Consider the following 16,963-nt stretch of genomic DNA (forward strand, 5'->3'; position numbering starts at 1 on the left):
TACTGTATAGTGAGTATAAATATAGACAAACATAGGAAATAATGATGGAAATAATGATGGACAGATGGAAATAATTGTTAATCACAACATCCTGCTTTGACAAACGGTCTCTTCTGCTGAGTCACAATGAGATCTTCTGCATTTTAATCAATTTAACAGCAAACCAACGTGTTATCTGGTGGCACAGCTGTGTGAAAATAGGCAGCAGCGATATAAATTTTGATAATAATTAGTTGACACCCTGCCTAATTTGTGATTCTGGATACAGAACTCACGCATTCAAATCGAAGAAATCAAAGGCGTGTAGAGGAAACAGCGCCACCTAGAGTCACAACCCCTGATGGTCGCAGAATCAGGCGACCAGTCTTTCTAGACTTTTTTTTGTAACCTCTGGTTTCCGATTATACAATATTATTACCTGAACATGCACGGATCATATTTTAAAAAATGAAACGAAAATTGTATCTAAACCTAAATTCCTCCTAATCTTGTTTTCTTCCAGAAAAACTATAGACTAACAATGTCTTACTTTGCAATATACGGACCAGGTCATTAATGCGATGGACTTTCAAATCTCTTAATTCTCTTAAATCTCTTGGCTATATAAAAAACAGAAATACAACATATCGTAGTTTTGGGAGTTGTGATCGCAGAGGTCTGTCTTCTCGCCGTCGGTCAGTCTCGCGAGACTCTGCACACACGGTGTCGCTGAGTTGGAGAGGATCATGGCGGAGCGCAGGAGGCACAAGAAGCGGATCCAGGTAACATCACTTCATTCGCGATGAAATGCCGCGTCCACGAGTTGGCGCGGTACAAATAAAAGCCGGGGGGCCGGTCCTCACGTCCCGCTGCGGGATCTTAGCCGTAACAGCAGCCTTTTCTGGACCAGGAGTCCTCAGATAACCGAGCAGCTGGAGCTGATGGTGGCTAACGGTTGCTACCATTAGCTGGGCACCGAAAAAAAACAACACCAGTTCTTACGCCACTGGTTCCAGTTTGTGGGCTGTTAGCATCAGTATGTTGTTTTTTTACTGAAAGTGTATCGTTGTTCCTCTGCTTTCTGCCTTGCTTATCCCTGCAGTCTGATTTCATTCTCATGGAGACCGAAGAGGTCCCGGACGGTGGCTGGCTAAGCTGCGTCAGCTCTAACCCCCGCCGTGTTTACATAACGTGGGGGCAATTTAATGACACAATACTCTTCTTTATACGTCCGCTGAGCTGGGTTTGAGGCCGCCTGAACGCCAGTATGGACAGGGCAACGAGCCACAGAGCACTTACAGGTTTCAGTAACTTTGCTGCCTACAGCTCACTTCCAGACCTCCGCATCTAAAAAGGAAAAGGAGGGAAGGGGGTGGCTGCTTTTGACCCATCAACCATAAATTGATTAATTGAGACAAAGCCCGGCACGTGTTTGACTCCACTATTGGTTTTGCTGTAGAAAAGCTACGTTTTCTTTAAGGTTTTTATTGTGTGTGAGAGGATGCTTGTCTGAAATGAAGTTTTATCAACCTAAAAATACAGGATGGATGGCTGACAGCTGGTAAACATTTACGTTCAGCTCTATTGCAACACGAGAACCGAGTGGAACCAAAGGGATCTTGTCTCCACATGTTAAAATAGCCCCACAATCAAACTTTGATTGTGGGGCTATTTTAACACGTGAATATGCGTTATATTGTTGCTCTGGCTGTATATTTTCGTATGTTGTCCTGTAGGAAGGCAGATCATTTCCCTGCAGGATGATGCTCCCGGCGGCCGGTCCAGGGTGACGTGCAGTGCTGGTTTTCCTCCACACAGTAGCCCCGTTTAGACTTAGACAACTTTATTTGTCATTCTGTATGCACAGAACGACATTTCGTTTGCATACAGCTTGAAAATTTCAGTGAATTGCAGTGGATTTCAGAATAAAGTAAATTACCGGATAAAATTACAGGATATAGTGCAACAGTGATTTCACAGTACAGCAATTGAAATGTAAACAATGCAGGACAAATGTGGTACAGATTCCAGTTATAGCTTCAGCAGTTCAACAGTCTGATGGCAACAGGGAAAAAGCTTTTGCAGAACCTGGTGTCGGAGGCCCATCTAGGCACTAATCGGAGGCCCTGCACCCTCCACACCACACAGAGAGACAGCTGGTCAGAATGCTCTCTATGGTGCTTCTGTAGAAGGTCTTGAGGATGGGCGGGGGCAGGCGGGCTCTCCTCTTCCTCCGCAGGAAGTACAGTCATTTCTGTGCCCTCTTCACCAGAGGCGTGGTGTTCACAGACCAGGTGAGGTTGTCCGTGATGTGAACCCTCAGGAACTTGGTGCTGCTGACCACCTCCACAGCTGAGCTGTTGATGAGCAGTGGAGCGTGGTGAGGCCGGTTCTTCCTGAAGTCGACGATGAGCTCCTTCGTCTTCTTCTCCACGTTCAGGATCAGGCTGTTTACGCTACCCTTTATTTAACCGTGCCGAGAACGGTCTGAGCTCGGTAACTGAGATAACTATCGAGTGTAAATGGAACGCAAACTGGACTGAACCGTGCCAGACACAACAGGCCGGACCGCGCTAAATGTTGTACCAGTTCCATAGTAGCGCTCGGCCCGGTTTTTCAGTGGCTCGGTTCTCTGATAACAAAGAACGCATGAGCAGACCGCGTCATCTCCTTACAGTCAGCTGACTAATTTTGTGGTTTCATACATTCATAATAATACTAGCTTCCTTACCGTGACACACGATTTCCAGTGATGATTCGTCTTAGCAGTGTGATGAACCTCAACGTCTGTCGTTGTTTCCTGCATCTGTAAACCCTGATTAGACGTTCGTTTGTCTCATCCACTTCCCAAAAGCCGACTCTGTCAAGTAAATTCACCAAAGGCTGCCTTCTTCGCCTGACTCTCCGCAAACAACGAAATTTCACAATTATAACCAAGCATAACTTCCTGAATGTTACGGGGGCCGCCGTTTTGATTTGCTTGATTCCCTCCTTCAGTCCTAGAGAGCTGTAGTACCGTAGATCGTCACTAGGAGGCGAGGAAGCGTGCTAGCGTGACATGTAAACGGTCGTAAGAACCAAGCTCGGCACGGTTAACTGATCCAAGCTCGGACCGAACTCGGCATGGATCGGTTAAAAAAGGGTCGTGAAAATAAGGCTAATGTTTTCAACATAGCTCCAAGACTTACATTTAGGTCTCATCTGACCGGAGCACCTTCTCCCCTACCTTGCTTGTGGCAAGCTGCAAAATGTCTTCTCACTGGTCTTCTGTCAAGGTCAGATTTGTGTCGTACATGTTTGAAAGGTTTACGTTACACACAGGCAGGCTTTCTTTACTAACTGGGTCACATCTGAAGGTAGTGGTTGCACTAGATTTTATTTAGGGGTAACCAGACTAAAAGAGGCTATATGCATCAGTCTTTCACAGGAAATCCTAAGACGATACATTGAAGCAGGTGGCTGTAAGGTGTGACTATGTGGGAAAACTTCCTGACTACTTAGGAAGGCGCTGTAGGTTACAGTTGGGTGTGCCATAATGACTATAATTCAGCGCTGGTCATGCCTTAAACCAGTAAGGATACATTAGAACGTCACCTGGTGGTTTTAAACATGCAGCCTGAGGCCACACGACAACACTAGAAGCGTCAAATATCTTAAATAGAATAGTTTTAACTAGGGATGCTATCGATATTCAATATTAATATTGCTGTTATGTCCGATAACTGATATTTACTGATGTGTATACACAAAATTCAGTTTGCAAAGTTTTCAGTCAGTACAAAATTTACCAAATTTGACCATCACAGAAACATAAATGTGTTTTTACGTCTCTGTGATGGTCAAGTTTTGTACTGACTGAGAACTTTGATAATTTAATTTTTTTAAATGTTTTTTTTAATCTAGACTTTATATGCTGCTTTTTTTATCTCTGTTTCATTTAAGAATCCCACAATCCTCGCTGCGATGCATCACCGGTCACAGGACCGAACAAAAATCGCATGACCAACCCCCTCCTCCTCCTCCTCTTCTTCCTCCTGAAACACAGGGACAAAAGGGCAACTAGATGGAAATAAACATCGGTTGTTAATATCGGTCCAGTTTTACTTATCGGACCGGCACCGATGTTAATGCTGATATATCGTGCAACCACGATGCCAAAGCTCAGGGGGAGCGGTGGGGACGGCTAACCTGAATAGTTTTTAGTCATCTCGTTGTCTTAGGATTTGATCTTTCTTCAGCATTTTCTTTGTAGTTTCTAACATTTCCTGCATCCTACAATGTTCCCTGACAGTCAGAGGTTCACAGAAAACAGAGGAACTTCACTCGGCTCTGTTTAGCCTTCCTGTTAGCTGCTAAAAGCCTCCGTCTCCCTCGCTGCCCACACGAATGAAGACATTTCTCCACGTGACAGAAATAGTTTCCTTTTAAGACGGCTTCTTCACTGCAAAAAGAGAACTAAAAATAAGTTAAATTTTCTTGAAATTAATGTATTTGTTCTTGATTTGAGCAGGTAAATAAAATTATTTGCCAATGGAATTTGTATTTTTACCCAAAAAATAAGATAATTAGATATACTTCACTTGAAATAAGATGATGGAGATGAATTGTGCCTATTCAAAGTGCAAAAATATTATTCCATTGGCAAATAATCTTATTTACCTGCTCAAATCAAGGAAAAATTGTGTAATTTCAAGAAATAATTTCTTATTTTGAGTTCTATTTTTGCAGTGTTGGAGCTCTGCGCTTCCTCTGCCCACAGTTATAAATCGCCAACTTTGAGTCTTCTTGCATTAGCAGTATCTAAATTCAGAGAGGCCGGTGTACAACTTCCTGTAATAATATAGTTATAAGGCTGTTAAAAACTCTACTTGCTGATTGAGACTGCCAAAAGAAGAGCGGATGCACAGATTGTTGGTCGTGGCCAGGAGGTCCAGCATAGCAGCGCTCACAGATATGCGCCAGCACTTCCACTTCTTTCTTTGCTGTCTGTGCACCAGCTCCCATGAGAAGTGTCCACAGATATTATCTGACAGCCAGGCCTTAAACGCTTGGCTCTGATGGCAGTGGAGGTTCTGTCCAATCTAATGATCCTGAATCATGAAAGCTGTTCCTGTCTTAGACCCAGACTAATTATGTGTCTGTCTGTTCCTGTAGGAGGTGAGCGAGCCCACCAAGGAGGAGAAGGCGGTGGCCAAGTACCTTCGATTTAACTGCCCCACCAAGTCCACCAACATGATGGGCCACCGAGTCGACTACTTCATCGGTCAGTGCTCAACATCTGCGCTCCATCGGTTCCTCCGTCACGGACGTCTGTTCAGGACGGCTGATTTATCTAGGCTTAAAAACGCGGTGCTAGGCCGGCCGCTGTTGGCTCTACATCAGTCGAGCTTTTTCTGCCACATGCCTTTTATATTTGCATCGCTCTGTGACACCGCGCTGACTAGGGCTGAACAATTCAATATAATTGCGATTTAAAAAAAAAAAAAAACAATTTCCAAATCGCAGAGTCTGCAATTTTTGGCTATTTAACAATCAGCGAATCAGACGTGTCCTTTAGGTGTCAATAAAATGTTTAAAGTGGGTTTGCCTCCACATGGAAGAGACGACAGTTGCAGCAGTGAGATAATCTAACTTTTTTACTTGTTTTAGAGTTTATATAATCATACATAGCATTAAGTTCTGGTCAATCAGTTTAATACATAGACTTGCTTGTTTGTTTCGCTTTATGTTCAACAAGGATTGATGTCCAAATCAATTAAAAGCTGTTCTCTTGAACAATATTCTGATTTATAAAAACATTAAAAGTTCTTGTTTTAAATAGTCCTTGTTTACAAACATCTTTATCTAGAGGCCATTTTTGTTGCTTGTGGTTAACGCAGAGAAAAGTCAAAATTGCAATTTTGGTTGAAATATATCGTTAACCTGACGCCGCCAGATGGATTTGCTCCGCATATCCATCTGGAAACCTTCCGTTGAAGTAATTTTGGGAAGGGGCAAAAATACTGGTTAGCTGATTGGCCTATGTTGGTGATAGACGGGCCAAATAAACCAATCAGATCAACGAAGCATATGACTTACTCGTACTCAACATGCTTCGTCGTCGCTCTGTTACGAGCGACGACGAAAACACAACCACAAGCCAAGCTACTCTTGCTGCTGCAGGTAAAGGCTCGTTAGCTCAGCAAAGAAATACTCTGTAATTCCGATAAAACTTGCTCGATAGCCACGCTAACGCTAGTTTCATCGGCTGAAGCCGCCATGTTGTTTAGACTGAACTGTCGCGCTTCCCGTTGCGTCACACCTCAACCCGCCTCAAAGCCAACGCTGATTGGACGTTCGTTTGGTCAACGGCTCCAAATTTTCTTTAACGGAGAGTAGCCAGACTGATCTGCGAGTGAAACCTTGAAAGCTCGCGAGATCAGGATGGTCTCACGAGGCTAATATATCGTAGGCAGAACGCAATAATTTCTGCTCCGAGTTCAGATGCTGTGGGTCTTTTAGCAACTTATCCGCACGGCAAGTAAACAAATTGATTTGTTGTTTTGTATATGTTTAAAAAGACATGATAAAATAAACTGGGAGGGAAAAAAATCGCATTAATCGCAATATTAAGATAAAAAATTACAATTAGATTATTCTCCAAAATCGTTCAGCCCTACCGCTGACCATTTAGTCAGTTTTTGGAGCAACTCGCAGACACATTGCTATAAAAGTTATTTACCCTCTCCAGGGTTTTAGTAATCGCCCCAGAAATTTATGACGATTACACGTCAATAAAGCAGGAAAATGTTTTACGGCGTTTTCACCCGAGCCTGTAGCTGAACTGCACCGCAGCGTGCTCTACCTAAGTATTTGTTCTGGATTTCCGTCTCGATCTGGACAGACGTGGTTGCAAGCTGCGTGCTGATTGGTCGGTGGGAGCATAAAACAGGAAGGAGATGATTGTTGCCGTTCCTTTCGTCTCACCGTTAAGCTGCAGTTATCGTTCAGGGTGTGACTGGCTGTGTGGCTTCACTCATAAGCTCAGTGTACAGTGTCTTCCAAAAGTATTCACACCTTTGGACCTTTTCACATTTTTCTACTAATAGGAAGCAGCAAGTGGCTGTTGACAGGAAGGAAAAATATACACGGTTTTCAAATATTATTAAAAATAAAGATCTGTTCCTACTCCCTTCAATCTGGTGCAGCTGATAAAATCCAGAACAAACTACCGTGAGCAGTGATCAAAGGAGACAAAAATGAAACTTTTGACCTCCACGTTACATAAAGATAAAACGTTGCTGGGTGTTTTCTCTATTCCAGTCTTTGATTGCTGTTTGTTATCTGAATAAAATAAAGACGAGATGTTTTACTGTGTGTCTACGTTTAGCATCCAAGGCCGTGGACTGTCTTCTGGACTCCAAGTGGGCCAAAGCCAAGAAGGGAGAGGAGGCGCTGTTCACCACCAGAGAGTCGGTGGTGGATTACTGCAACAGGTCGGCCTGCGCTTGACATTTGACCCGGATGTTAAAACCAGAACCATCTTCCACCATCAACTCAAACAGAAATAATCACATCACAAATTTAGTTTCCAAAGTCACAATGGTCAATGTTGTTTTTTTTTATTATTATTAGCAAATATGTTTTGTTTTGCCTGACTTCACATTGAAAATGGAGGACTTTTAGCAGCGAACGTCCGTGAAAATCACTCGCAGCTCCTGGAAGTCCAATCTTTTGTTTTTGTTTGCAGACTCTTGAAGAAGCAGTTCTTCCACCGGGCTCTGAAGGTGATGAAGAAAAAGCCGGAGAAAGACGCCAAGAAGGAGAAGGAGAAAGAAAAAATCAAGAGCGACAGCAGCAAAGAAGATGAGAAAAAAGGGAAGAAGGAGAAAGAGAAGAAGAAAGAGTCTGAAATTGTCGAAACCAAGAAAGAGAAAAGCGTAAGTGACTCCAAAACACTCCAGAGGGAAAAAAACTTACTTAAGGGATCATCAAATCAAAAATCACAATTTCTCCAATGGGGATCGCGTCATGACATACCGTCAAATGTTATTGTGGGTTGCTTTTTGTAGACCCACTGGCCATAATCTGTAATATATTTGCCTTTAGTCGCCTTTACTCTGAGCTGGTCGACCTCCAAACCATCAGGGAGCTGATATTTATCCTGCGTGTCAGGCCAAAGTGTTAACCCTTACAAGTTTTGGAGGGTGGTGGCGTGTGGATGCCTGAATCATAACAAAATGTTTTCCAGGTTTGGAAAGTGCTTGATCTTCTAGTAATAAAGAGCTAGATTAAAAACCTCAATTTGATATTTTTATGTGTGAGGCACCAAACGGAGAGCCATCCTTGTGCCTTTAATGAAGTCTCAGAAAGTGGGTCCGCTCCTCTCTGTGATTCACCCCGTCAGCAGTAGACGTCGCCACGGGACCGGCGGCGTCCTCCGGCGGAGCTACGGAGCTGACCTACTTTGAGCACATCATACGTCATCTACTCTAAAATGTGCCACAACAAAGTTTTTTTTTTATTGCAAACGTAAGTAAAGGTGGTTAGCTACTGGTTCAGTAACACAAAAAGTAGCTGTGGCTTGACGACATGTCCCAGGAAATCAGGGACGCTCCCCGTTTAGGACGACCTGTCCTCGTCTTCCACGCATTATGAATGAGAACGAAATGTTGCGCGTAACGACGACCTTTATAACCTTTACTAGGTTGTAGAGAAGAGGCGAGCTCGCACCAGAGCAGAGATACACGCTGGTCTGAAAAGTTTGAAAATGTAAGTTTACTGTGGGGAAAGTCGACAAACCCACTGAGCTATATAATACACTGGAGTGCTAATAGTCCGCTGTTAGAACGAGCCGCTTTGAAGCCACCAGCCGCCATATTGGTACTCCCTATTTCCCCCAGTATCTAGGGAATATGTGCGCTACAGCATCAAATAACGAGGATTTTCTCATGTTTGGGGGGGGCTTAAGACTTTTAAAATGTCAAATGTCATATACTTTTATGTTATGTTCTAAAACTATCAAGTACTGAGAAAGTCATGTGCTGAAATATTTTGCATTTAATTTATTTAAATATTAGGGCTGGGCAAGTTAACGCGTTAATTTTGCGTTAGCTCATTAGACTATTAACGGCGATATTTTCTTTAACGCGCGTTAACGCATGTTGCTCACATGCTTTTATTTTGTGAAGGTCTGTTGCTGCGGTGTAGGGGTTTGAATCAGAACAGTAGGTGGCGATAAAGCGCCAATAACCTCGCTGTCAGCCCAGCCTCAGATTCAAAGAGGAAGAAAGGTGCTGGCCGGAAAAAAACAAAGCCGACATGCGGAAGGCGGTGTTTCCCGCTTAGGCGAGGCGGTGAGTTGACGGCCGGAACAAGTTTTGTGCGGAGCGGAGCGGGGGGGTCTGCTTAGACGCCGTCGGTGAAGTCGCTTCTCGTTTCAAAGCATCCATGTGTTTTTGCCTGTTTTCCCCCTGCCATTCACTGTATGTGCGCGAGAAAGCAACAACAAAAAACCGCGTGTCAACGTCAAATAAACGCAAGCATATCGAGTTAGCAAGCATTTCAGTTTAAAGTTCTTCCAGCATCGAATATGACAGAAACAAGTTAGTTGTAACCACTGCCAAGTTAAACTTTGGTATTAAACATAAAATGGTAATGCTGCTCCCTGCTGTTACCTCAGAAATTGCCTGTTTTTGGTAGATTTTTTCCCCATAAAGAGAATTCCCTGTCAGTGGAAATAAGCTTTAATTTATTATTATTATTGCTATTTTTTGTTTTACATGTTTAAGTTGAGCTTTACACTAAATATGTGTTACTGATAAGTGCTACAAATGTTACAACACTTTTGTTCATATGGCAGCAGAACATTAAAATAAAAGTGCTCTTTACACTACTTTTGAATTAATTCTTGGAGTTTGTAAATACAATGCGATTAATTGCGATTAAATATTTTAATCGTTGCCCAGCCCTATTAAATATATATATTTAACATTTATATCTATAAATAACAATATACAAAAACATATATTTACATATGTGTATACATATATACATACTTATATATACATATATATATTTAATATGAATAACATGTAAAATATTTCAGCACCTAATTTCCTAGTAGTTGATAGTGTTAGTACATTCACTGACTGTAGAATCACCTGTGAAACGTTTTCACACAGCCAGAAAACTGCTTGTTGTTTCAACCAAATCCTATGGGATTCTGTGAGAGTAGGGAGTAGCAAGATGGCGGCCAGTGACTTCAGTTTTTTGGCAAAATCAGCACTCCAGCGTATAATATAGCTCAGTGGACAAACCCCGGGTCTGGTAATGGTTTTGTGTTTAGTAAATGCATTTAACCTGCTCTACCTTAAATATGTCCATATTTTACACACTAGGTCCTAAATCACATTTACTCAGGGTGTCCGCTACAGACATATTTACTCCCTATTACGTATAGCCTATATTTGCACACTTATATAAACCATAATCCGCATTTGAAATGCATTGAAATATCATGAAACGTTAAAATGTCCTTTATTATGAAAAACCCACCTTTCCTGCTCCTTCCTGTCTGGCTGCTAGCAGCTACTGTGCTGCGCTTCTGTCAGGAGGGAAGGAAAACCAGAGACGACGGTCCTGTGTTGACCACTTTGTTGCTTTATTTAGTGACTTTTCAGACCCTTATAGGGACTTCATTTCAAAAAGCGACTAGTAATAATGACTTATTTTTTATTAATGGCCAACTTAACTGAACGCACCGGTCGTTCTGGAGTCACTGTATTGAGGCAGCAGTGAGAGTTGCCGCTTCCCTCAGCGCTGTCTCACAGGCACACCACAGCTGCTGCTGCCTCGTCACATAAATATAGTTTTTAAAGTTGTCGCTTTTGTCTCTGAAACTGTTGCAATAAAATAATTCCCTGAATTTGATTCACATACAACTTCAGTCACTCGTTCACTTTGTGCCTCCAACTGTCTTTTTGGTTTTATTTAGTGGGGATTCAGGCAATGTCCTAAAATTCATAAATCATTTTATAAAGGTAATTTTTTAGTTCCAGACACATTTATTCACCTTTTTAATAACTGTCATTTCATTTTAGGCTTGGCAGTATTATTACCCTGTGAAAAAAAACTACAACCTCGTTGATTACGGGTTGAATGATGTGACAAAATGATTCCCTACGAAAAAATGTGTGTGATAACCGTTCCAATACTATTCTCATTAGTTTGAACAGTTTTGCCAACTTTTGTCAAGCAGAGTTTAAGAAATATATTCCAGAAGAACGAAAGAAAGGAGGAAGACGAAGAAATTAAGTTTTGTTTTGTCTAAATTACAATTTATGTTCATTTCAAAACAAAAACGAGATTCGGGCAAAGTTGTCTATAGCTACCTAAAGAAAAACGTTAGAACAAGAAGAAAAATAATTTTAAAATGCAGACTGTCTTTGAACGGCAGGACGACAGCCCAGGAAGCCCAAAGAAGAAGAAAGAGGTGAAGAAGAAGTTCAAACTGGAGCCTCACGAGGATCAGCTGTTCCTGGACGGGAATGAGGTGAGAAACCGCTTCTTAGAGTTCTTCTTCTGTGGTTCAGCAAGTAGAAAAAAACTGAACCCTCTTGTCTGCAGGTGTACGTGTGGATTTACGACCCGGTGCATTTCAAAACGTTCGCCATGGGCTTGATCCTGGGTGAGTGGCGGCTGTAGCCGTAGGGTTTGTGCTGAGCAGGAAGCAGGAAGCAAACGCAGGGATTTCTCACGCTGATCCCCTCTTGTTGCTCTCAGTTATCGCAGTGATCGCAGCCACGCTGTTCCCGCTGTGGCCCGCAGAGATGCGGGTCGGTGTTTACTACCTGAGCGTCGCTGCCGGCTGCTTCGTGGCCAGCATCCTGCTTCTAGCTGTTGGTAAGTAAAAAAAAATGTTAAACGTGTGTTTGTTCTTGTATTCCTACGCTTTCGCCCTTTTGTCCCGTTTTGTCAGTATGTTGGTGAAGATTCTCAGTCATCCGAGTCAATCCTTGATCAATCCAAAATAGGTTTAAAAAAATAATAATAAGCACTCTCCATTGTTGGGGCGACCAGTTCCAGGTGAATCTAAGCTCCGACGAGGCATCGCCTGCTTGAAACTCCACTTCAGACATGGGAAGCCAAACGTCTTCAGCTTAGGGCTGGACGATATAGAAAGAAAGCGTAGCGACAAATCGGAAATCATATTGATCGATAATTATCAATAAATTCAAAACATATATTTTAAGTATAGCCCTGCCCATTTTATGCCGTTGCTTAGCAACCTATTTTAGATACAGAACACACAAACACTGAATTCAAACTCAACCCTTTATTCAACCAACTTTTTAGCAAAACTGCAAGTTTTTAAAAAAGAAAGTGTGCTTTCTGAACTCTTTAAAGGGGGCGGAGCTTGGTGATGGAGGTTCCTGGGTCTGCGTTGTGATTGGTTGGGAGGATGTAATGACTGGTATTAACCTACATGGCTAGAATATAAAAGGAAGGAAAACTTTTATTCTACTGAACTTTTTGATCTTTTTTTTTTTCTATCATCGATATATGCCTATTGGTTGATTATATATCATCATTGAATTATCGTCCAGCCCTACTTCAGCTTCACAATAGGAGTCCAGTTTTATTTTTTTTTAACCTTTTCTGTACCCGTTTTGTCAGGTTGCAAATACCATATTAAATGGGTTTTATTGGGGGTTAATGTGAAAGTATTTGACAGTTTTTAAGTTGAGGGGAGGGGATTGTGGTGATTATTTTCCACTGGTTGCTGTTGAATACAGGTGTGGACTTTGACTGGGCCGTTCTAAGACATGAATAGCAGCTTTGGGTGTGCGGTTTAGTAGGGCTGGGCGATAAATCGATTTAATCGATTAATTCGAATTTACAATTCTTTAAGATTTCATTTTTGGAAAATCTGGATTTTATTTTGCCAATACACTCATTGGGTTTCCATGAAGAGAGCAGCATGTGATGCTGAATATATGTTTAGGCAAATGTATTGTCAAAATATTGTTAAATGGAAACTTTTTTTACCATAATACGAGGTACTTCATTTACTTATTTACTTTTTTTTTTAACTTCGTTTGAAGTTCACAAGTGCAGTGAAGCCTGTTCTTAGCTCAATGTGTAATACCACTAGCAGCAAATGTTTTGTTATATTTTCATTGTTTATAATGGCACGGCTGCCATCTTGTTTTACAAGCATGTTTCACAGCTTGTTTTTAGTTGCTCTTTGAATTCAAGTTCCTGACGAAATGCTTGACATAAAAAGCAAGGTTTAAAAATAATTTCTTTAATTTCTTTTTACGAAACAAAAAGGAGGAAAAAAATCGATTAATCGGATTTTGTATGATAAAATCTGAGATTTATTTTTTAATCCATATCGCCCAGCCCTACGGTTTAGTCCTGCTGGAAGGTGAACCTCCATCCTAGACTCACGTCTTTAGTAACAGCGTTTCTTCTAAGGTGGCTCAGTATTTAGCTCCATCCATGACTCCACGGCTTTCCTTGTCACTTCCAAACAAAAGCATCCCCACATCATGATGCTGCCACCGCCGTGCATCAACCTGGGGATACTCTTTTACATCTTTAGATGATGGACTGAGACGTTCAGAGCTTAAATTATCTTTTATAAACTAACTCTGCTTTTCACTTCTCCACAACCGTATCTCTGACTCGTCAGCTTTGCCGTCTCAAACGTTTTCCCCTCTCCCCTCAGCCCGCTGCATCCTCTTCCTGATCATCTGGGTGGTGACCGGAGGCCGCCACCACTTCTGGTTCCTGCCCAACCTGACGGCGGACGTGGGCTTCATCGACTCGTTCAGGCCGCTCTACACCCACGACTACAAAGGCCCGCGTGGCGCCGGCAGGAAGGGCTCGGACAAGGCCGACGACAAGGACGACGGCGCCGCCTCCCTCAAGGCTCACAAGTCGGACAGCGACGAGAAGTCGGACAGCGAGAAGAAGGACGGCGACGACGAGGAGGACGACGAAGAGGAGGAGAGCAAGGAGGCGAAGCGGGACGGCGCGGACGACCGGCATTCGGACACAGACAGCGACCGGCGGGAGGACGAGGGCTCGCAGCACAGCAACGGAAACGACTTTGAAATGATCACCAGGGAGGAGCTGGAGCAGCACACCGAGGAAGACGAGGAGGCGGAGGAGGAAGGACAGGAGGACGCTGAGGAGGCACGTGAGAGGAAAGAAGATGGCGAGAGTGAGTGTAAAGCCCAGACTGCTGAGACATAAACTCCCCGCTCCATGGCTCTGGTTTTCTCCTCCTTCCCCGCTGTGATCCAGTCCAGCCTCGGCGTGCAAACAGGCTCCATCTCATGCCGCTGAGATCTTCCACTAGACCGTACCGGGAAAGACTGAACGCTCAAACGTTTACGGCTACGACAATAATAATGGGGGGAGGGGGGGGGGGTCTGAAAGAAGAAGCCTTAACGGTGGAAATGATTCCTTTCCAACTAAATGTTATTTATGTTAAAATAATGAAACTGCTGCCAGCTGTTAAACCCTGAACTCACCCAGATGGACCAAATCCCGACGTTTATTCTAGACACGACCACATTATGGCAGCAGAGTAGCGCGCGTCTCTCTGAGGTACGAACTGCAGCTTAATCTTTTTTTTTTCTCTCATTTCTTTCACTGGTTAAATTCAGATGAAAACTCAGATACGATATAGATTAATTACACTTAAAGTTTTTTGTTTTTTTTTTACTTCTGTTAGTTTTGATGATTATGGCTTAAAGCTATTGAGTTAACAGGCTAATCAGCAGACCAGCCCTTTTTCTCCTTCAGCATACTTTTTTCCTATCGCCTAACTTTCCGTTAACGTGCTCAGAATCACCTGAATAAGAATTGCTTCACCGATCTCTCGATATCCGTGTTGCCGGTGCACCACTACATGTTTTCCTTCCACTCAACTTCCCAGTTAATACACAGAACGGTGTTCAGCCAGCTTGTCTGTGGCTTCTACCCTCCCTGTCCCATAACAAGACTGCCACCACACTGGTTTTAAACATTTTTATCAGCTTATTCTGAAAAAGAAACCTGTATTTTTTTTAATTTGCTCTAAGCCATAGTCATTGAGATTTACAGAAATAAACCCCTGAAACAAAATCAGTTTCACCTTTTGAACCGAGCTACTTTTCTGATCCATTGAGAAGCGTCTGTATTGTCACATTTGTTTCCTAGGTGCAGTCGGCTCACTATGAAATATTTATCCAGAAAAGTACATCTAAGCGGCGAAGGCGGCTGGAGTACTACATATTTTTTTAAGATTCTGTTCGTTTTGCAGGACAACCAGTGCTGTAAGGCCTAAAGTTGAGTTGAAGCGGTGGGAACGTGAGATGTAAAGCGAACTCTAGTGCCAAACACGCCAGATGACAAACGCTTTGCCTGCCTGAAGGCGAGGAGCTGGGTTGGGTTTCATGAAGCCGTTCGTTGTTTTGTAGCCGCGCCGTCACGTTTTCGTCCACCAAAAAACGACGAGCACAGCACAAAGTTGTAGGAAAGAGGATTTTGGTCTCAATGAAACCATTAAAATGCGTTCACACTAGACTCCTGTCCAAAGGGGTCAAGTCTAGTCTTGCACAAGCGATCGGTGGGCTTATTTTTTTTTTTTTTTTTTTTTAAACCCAGATCCGCTCACTGATTGGCTGAGATCCAGTCCCCCGAGGTCCAAGCTGTTCTTTCACTTTATCTTCGGGTTAGAAATGGGTTAGCGGCTCTTTCTAGGCATAGCGAGGATTATATTTAAGTATAAAACAGAAGTGTATCATTTATATATGGATTCTATTAATGTTTCAGATATATGACTATAGTACTGAAAAGTCTCAAACCATAAAAAAACAAAACTTTGTGTCCCGTTCTTGTTTCAGTCATTTAACTTTTAAAGGTAGAATCTGGGAATCATTGGATTACAGCGGGGTGTTTATTTTATTTTTTATATATTCGCCACTATGTGCAGCGTGTGATGCGGTAGGTTGTGCGTTGCCAGGTCTGCTTTTCTCCCTCTGACATCAACCTGAAGTTAAGGAACCAGCGGTGTGCGTAAAACACCGACACAATCTAATAAACGTTTGCGCAGTTTTTTTTGTACGTTCTTTATGTTACTGGTCTAATCTGTGTTTAGTACGTTTTGTTTTTATTTTTTTCTCCCTGCCGTAGTCTAATGAGGTGTGTAGCTCTCTGACTTTCTAATTTGCATGTCACCATGTTATGTTTGTCACCGTTTTGATCCTTATTTGTTTTTTATTTTAAAACGGGCAAAAAGTGCATCTCTGTCCGCAGAGCTGCCAGCGGTTTGACTCCGGATCGTCGTTTCACACAGAGAAAAAAAAAAAAAACTAAATCTATTCTCCCAGCTGTTCTTGACTGTTGCAAACTATCGGTCTGTTGTGTATCGTAGTATTACTCTATGCTGCTGCTTTTCTCATCGCACATTTCTGGGGGAAAATTAAAGTGAAAATGTAAGAACTTCCGCATTTTATCTCTGGTGTCTTTTTCGACCACCTTGTCGATATCATTCTCAAGACTGTCTAAAGGTATCGAAGTGTAATTTCCTGAAATTGGATGTCTGGATTATATCTGTATGTTATTGCAATAAAAAGTCTAGAAAGCATCAGGGTCTGTGTATATTTGTTTACTGCTATATGAAAAAAAAATTTAAATAAAAGCTTCATGTCTGTTAAGGAGATCAACTACATCCTGAAAAAGTAATTTCAGTAACAACGTGAAACCCATGTGAATTCCTTACACTGGGGTATATAAGAGCCTATTTCTGTTCATTTTGATGATTATGGCTTCCAGCTAATGAAAGTCTGAGGTCAGCTCAGGAAAGCAGGTACTGACCTAGTCTGCATTTTTCCCCCCCCTCTGCACTTTTTCCTTCCACTTAACTTTTCATTTATAGACTTTATTACTTTTATAATCCTAAATCTATAGTTGTCCCTGCCACTCATTCCAACTTTTTCTTGCAAAC

General features: G+C 42.3%; 1 protein-coding gene across 1 annotated transcript; it reads left to right on the top strand.

Annotated features, from left to right (window-relative positions):
* Positions 1-648: 648 nt before the first annotated feature.
* Positions 649-16,603, top strand: sec62 (SEC62 homolog, preprotein translocation factor). Its single transcript, XM_036138395.1, has 8 exons — positions 649-761; positions 5,134-5,242; positions 7,349-7,454; positions 7,709-7,898; positions 11,417-11,512; positions 11,587-11,647; positions 11,743-11,862; positions 13,694-16,603. The coding sequence occupies exons 1-8, from the start codon at positions 726-728 to the stop codon at positions 14,221-14,223; spliced, it is 1,248 nt and encodes a 415-aa protein (XP_035994288.1). The 5' UTR covers positions 649-725; the 3' UTR covers positions 14,224-16,603.
* Positions 16,604-16,963: the final 360 nt, after the last annotated feature.

This window comes from Fundulus heteroclitus, chromosome 6, assembly GCF_011125445.2.
Source record: "Fundulus heteroclitus isolate FHET01 chromosome 6, MU-UCD_Fhet_4.1, whole genome shotgun sequence".
Taxonomy (NCBI): Eukaryota; Metazoa; Chordata; class Actinopteri; order Cyprinodontiformes; family Fundulidae; genus Fundulus; species Fundulus heteroclitus.

Excerpts from the sequence above, each read along its gene's own strand:
- sec62 (XM_036138395.1), top strand. The coding sequence starts at position 726 with ATGGCGGAGCGCAGGAGGCACAAGAAGCGGATCCAG. Across the intron at positions 7,455-7,708 it reads GTGGTGGATTACTGCAACAG|ACTCTTGAAGAAGCAGTTCT; the intron begins GTCGGCCTGCGC and ends TTTTGTTTGCAG. Across the intron at positions 11,648-11,742 it reads CGCCATGGGCTTGATCCTGG|TTATCGCAGTGATCGCAGCC; the intron begins GTGAGTGGCGGC and ends TGTTGCTCTCAG.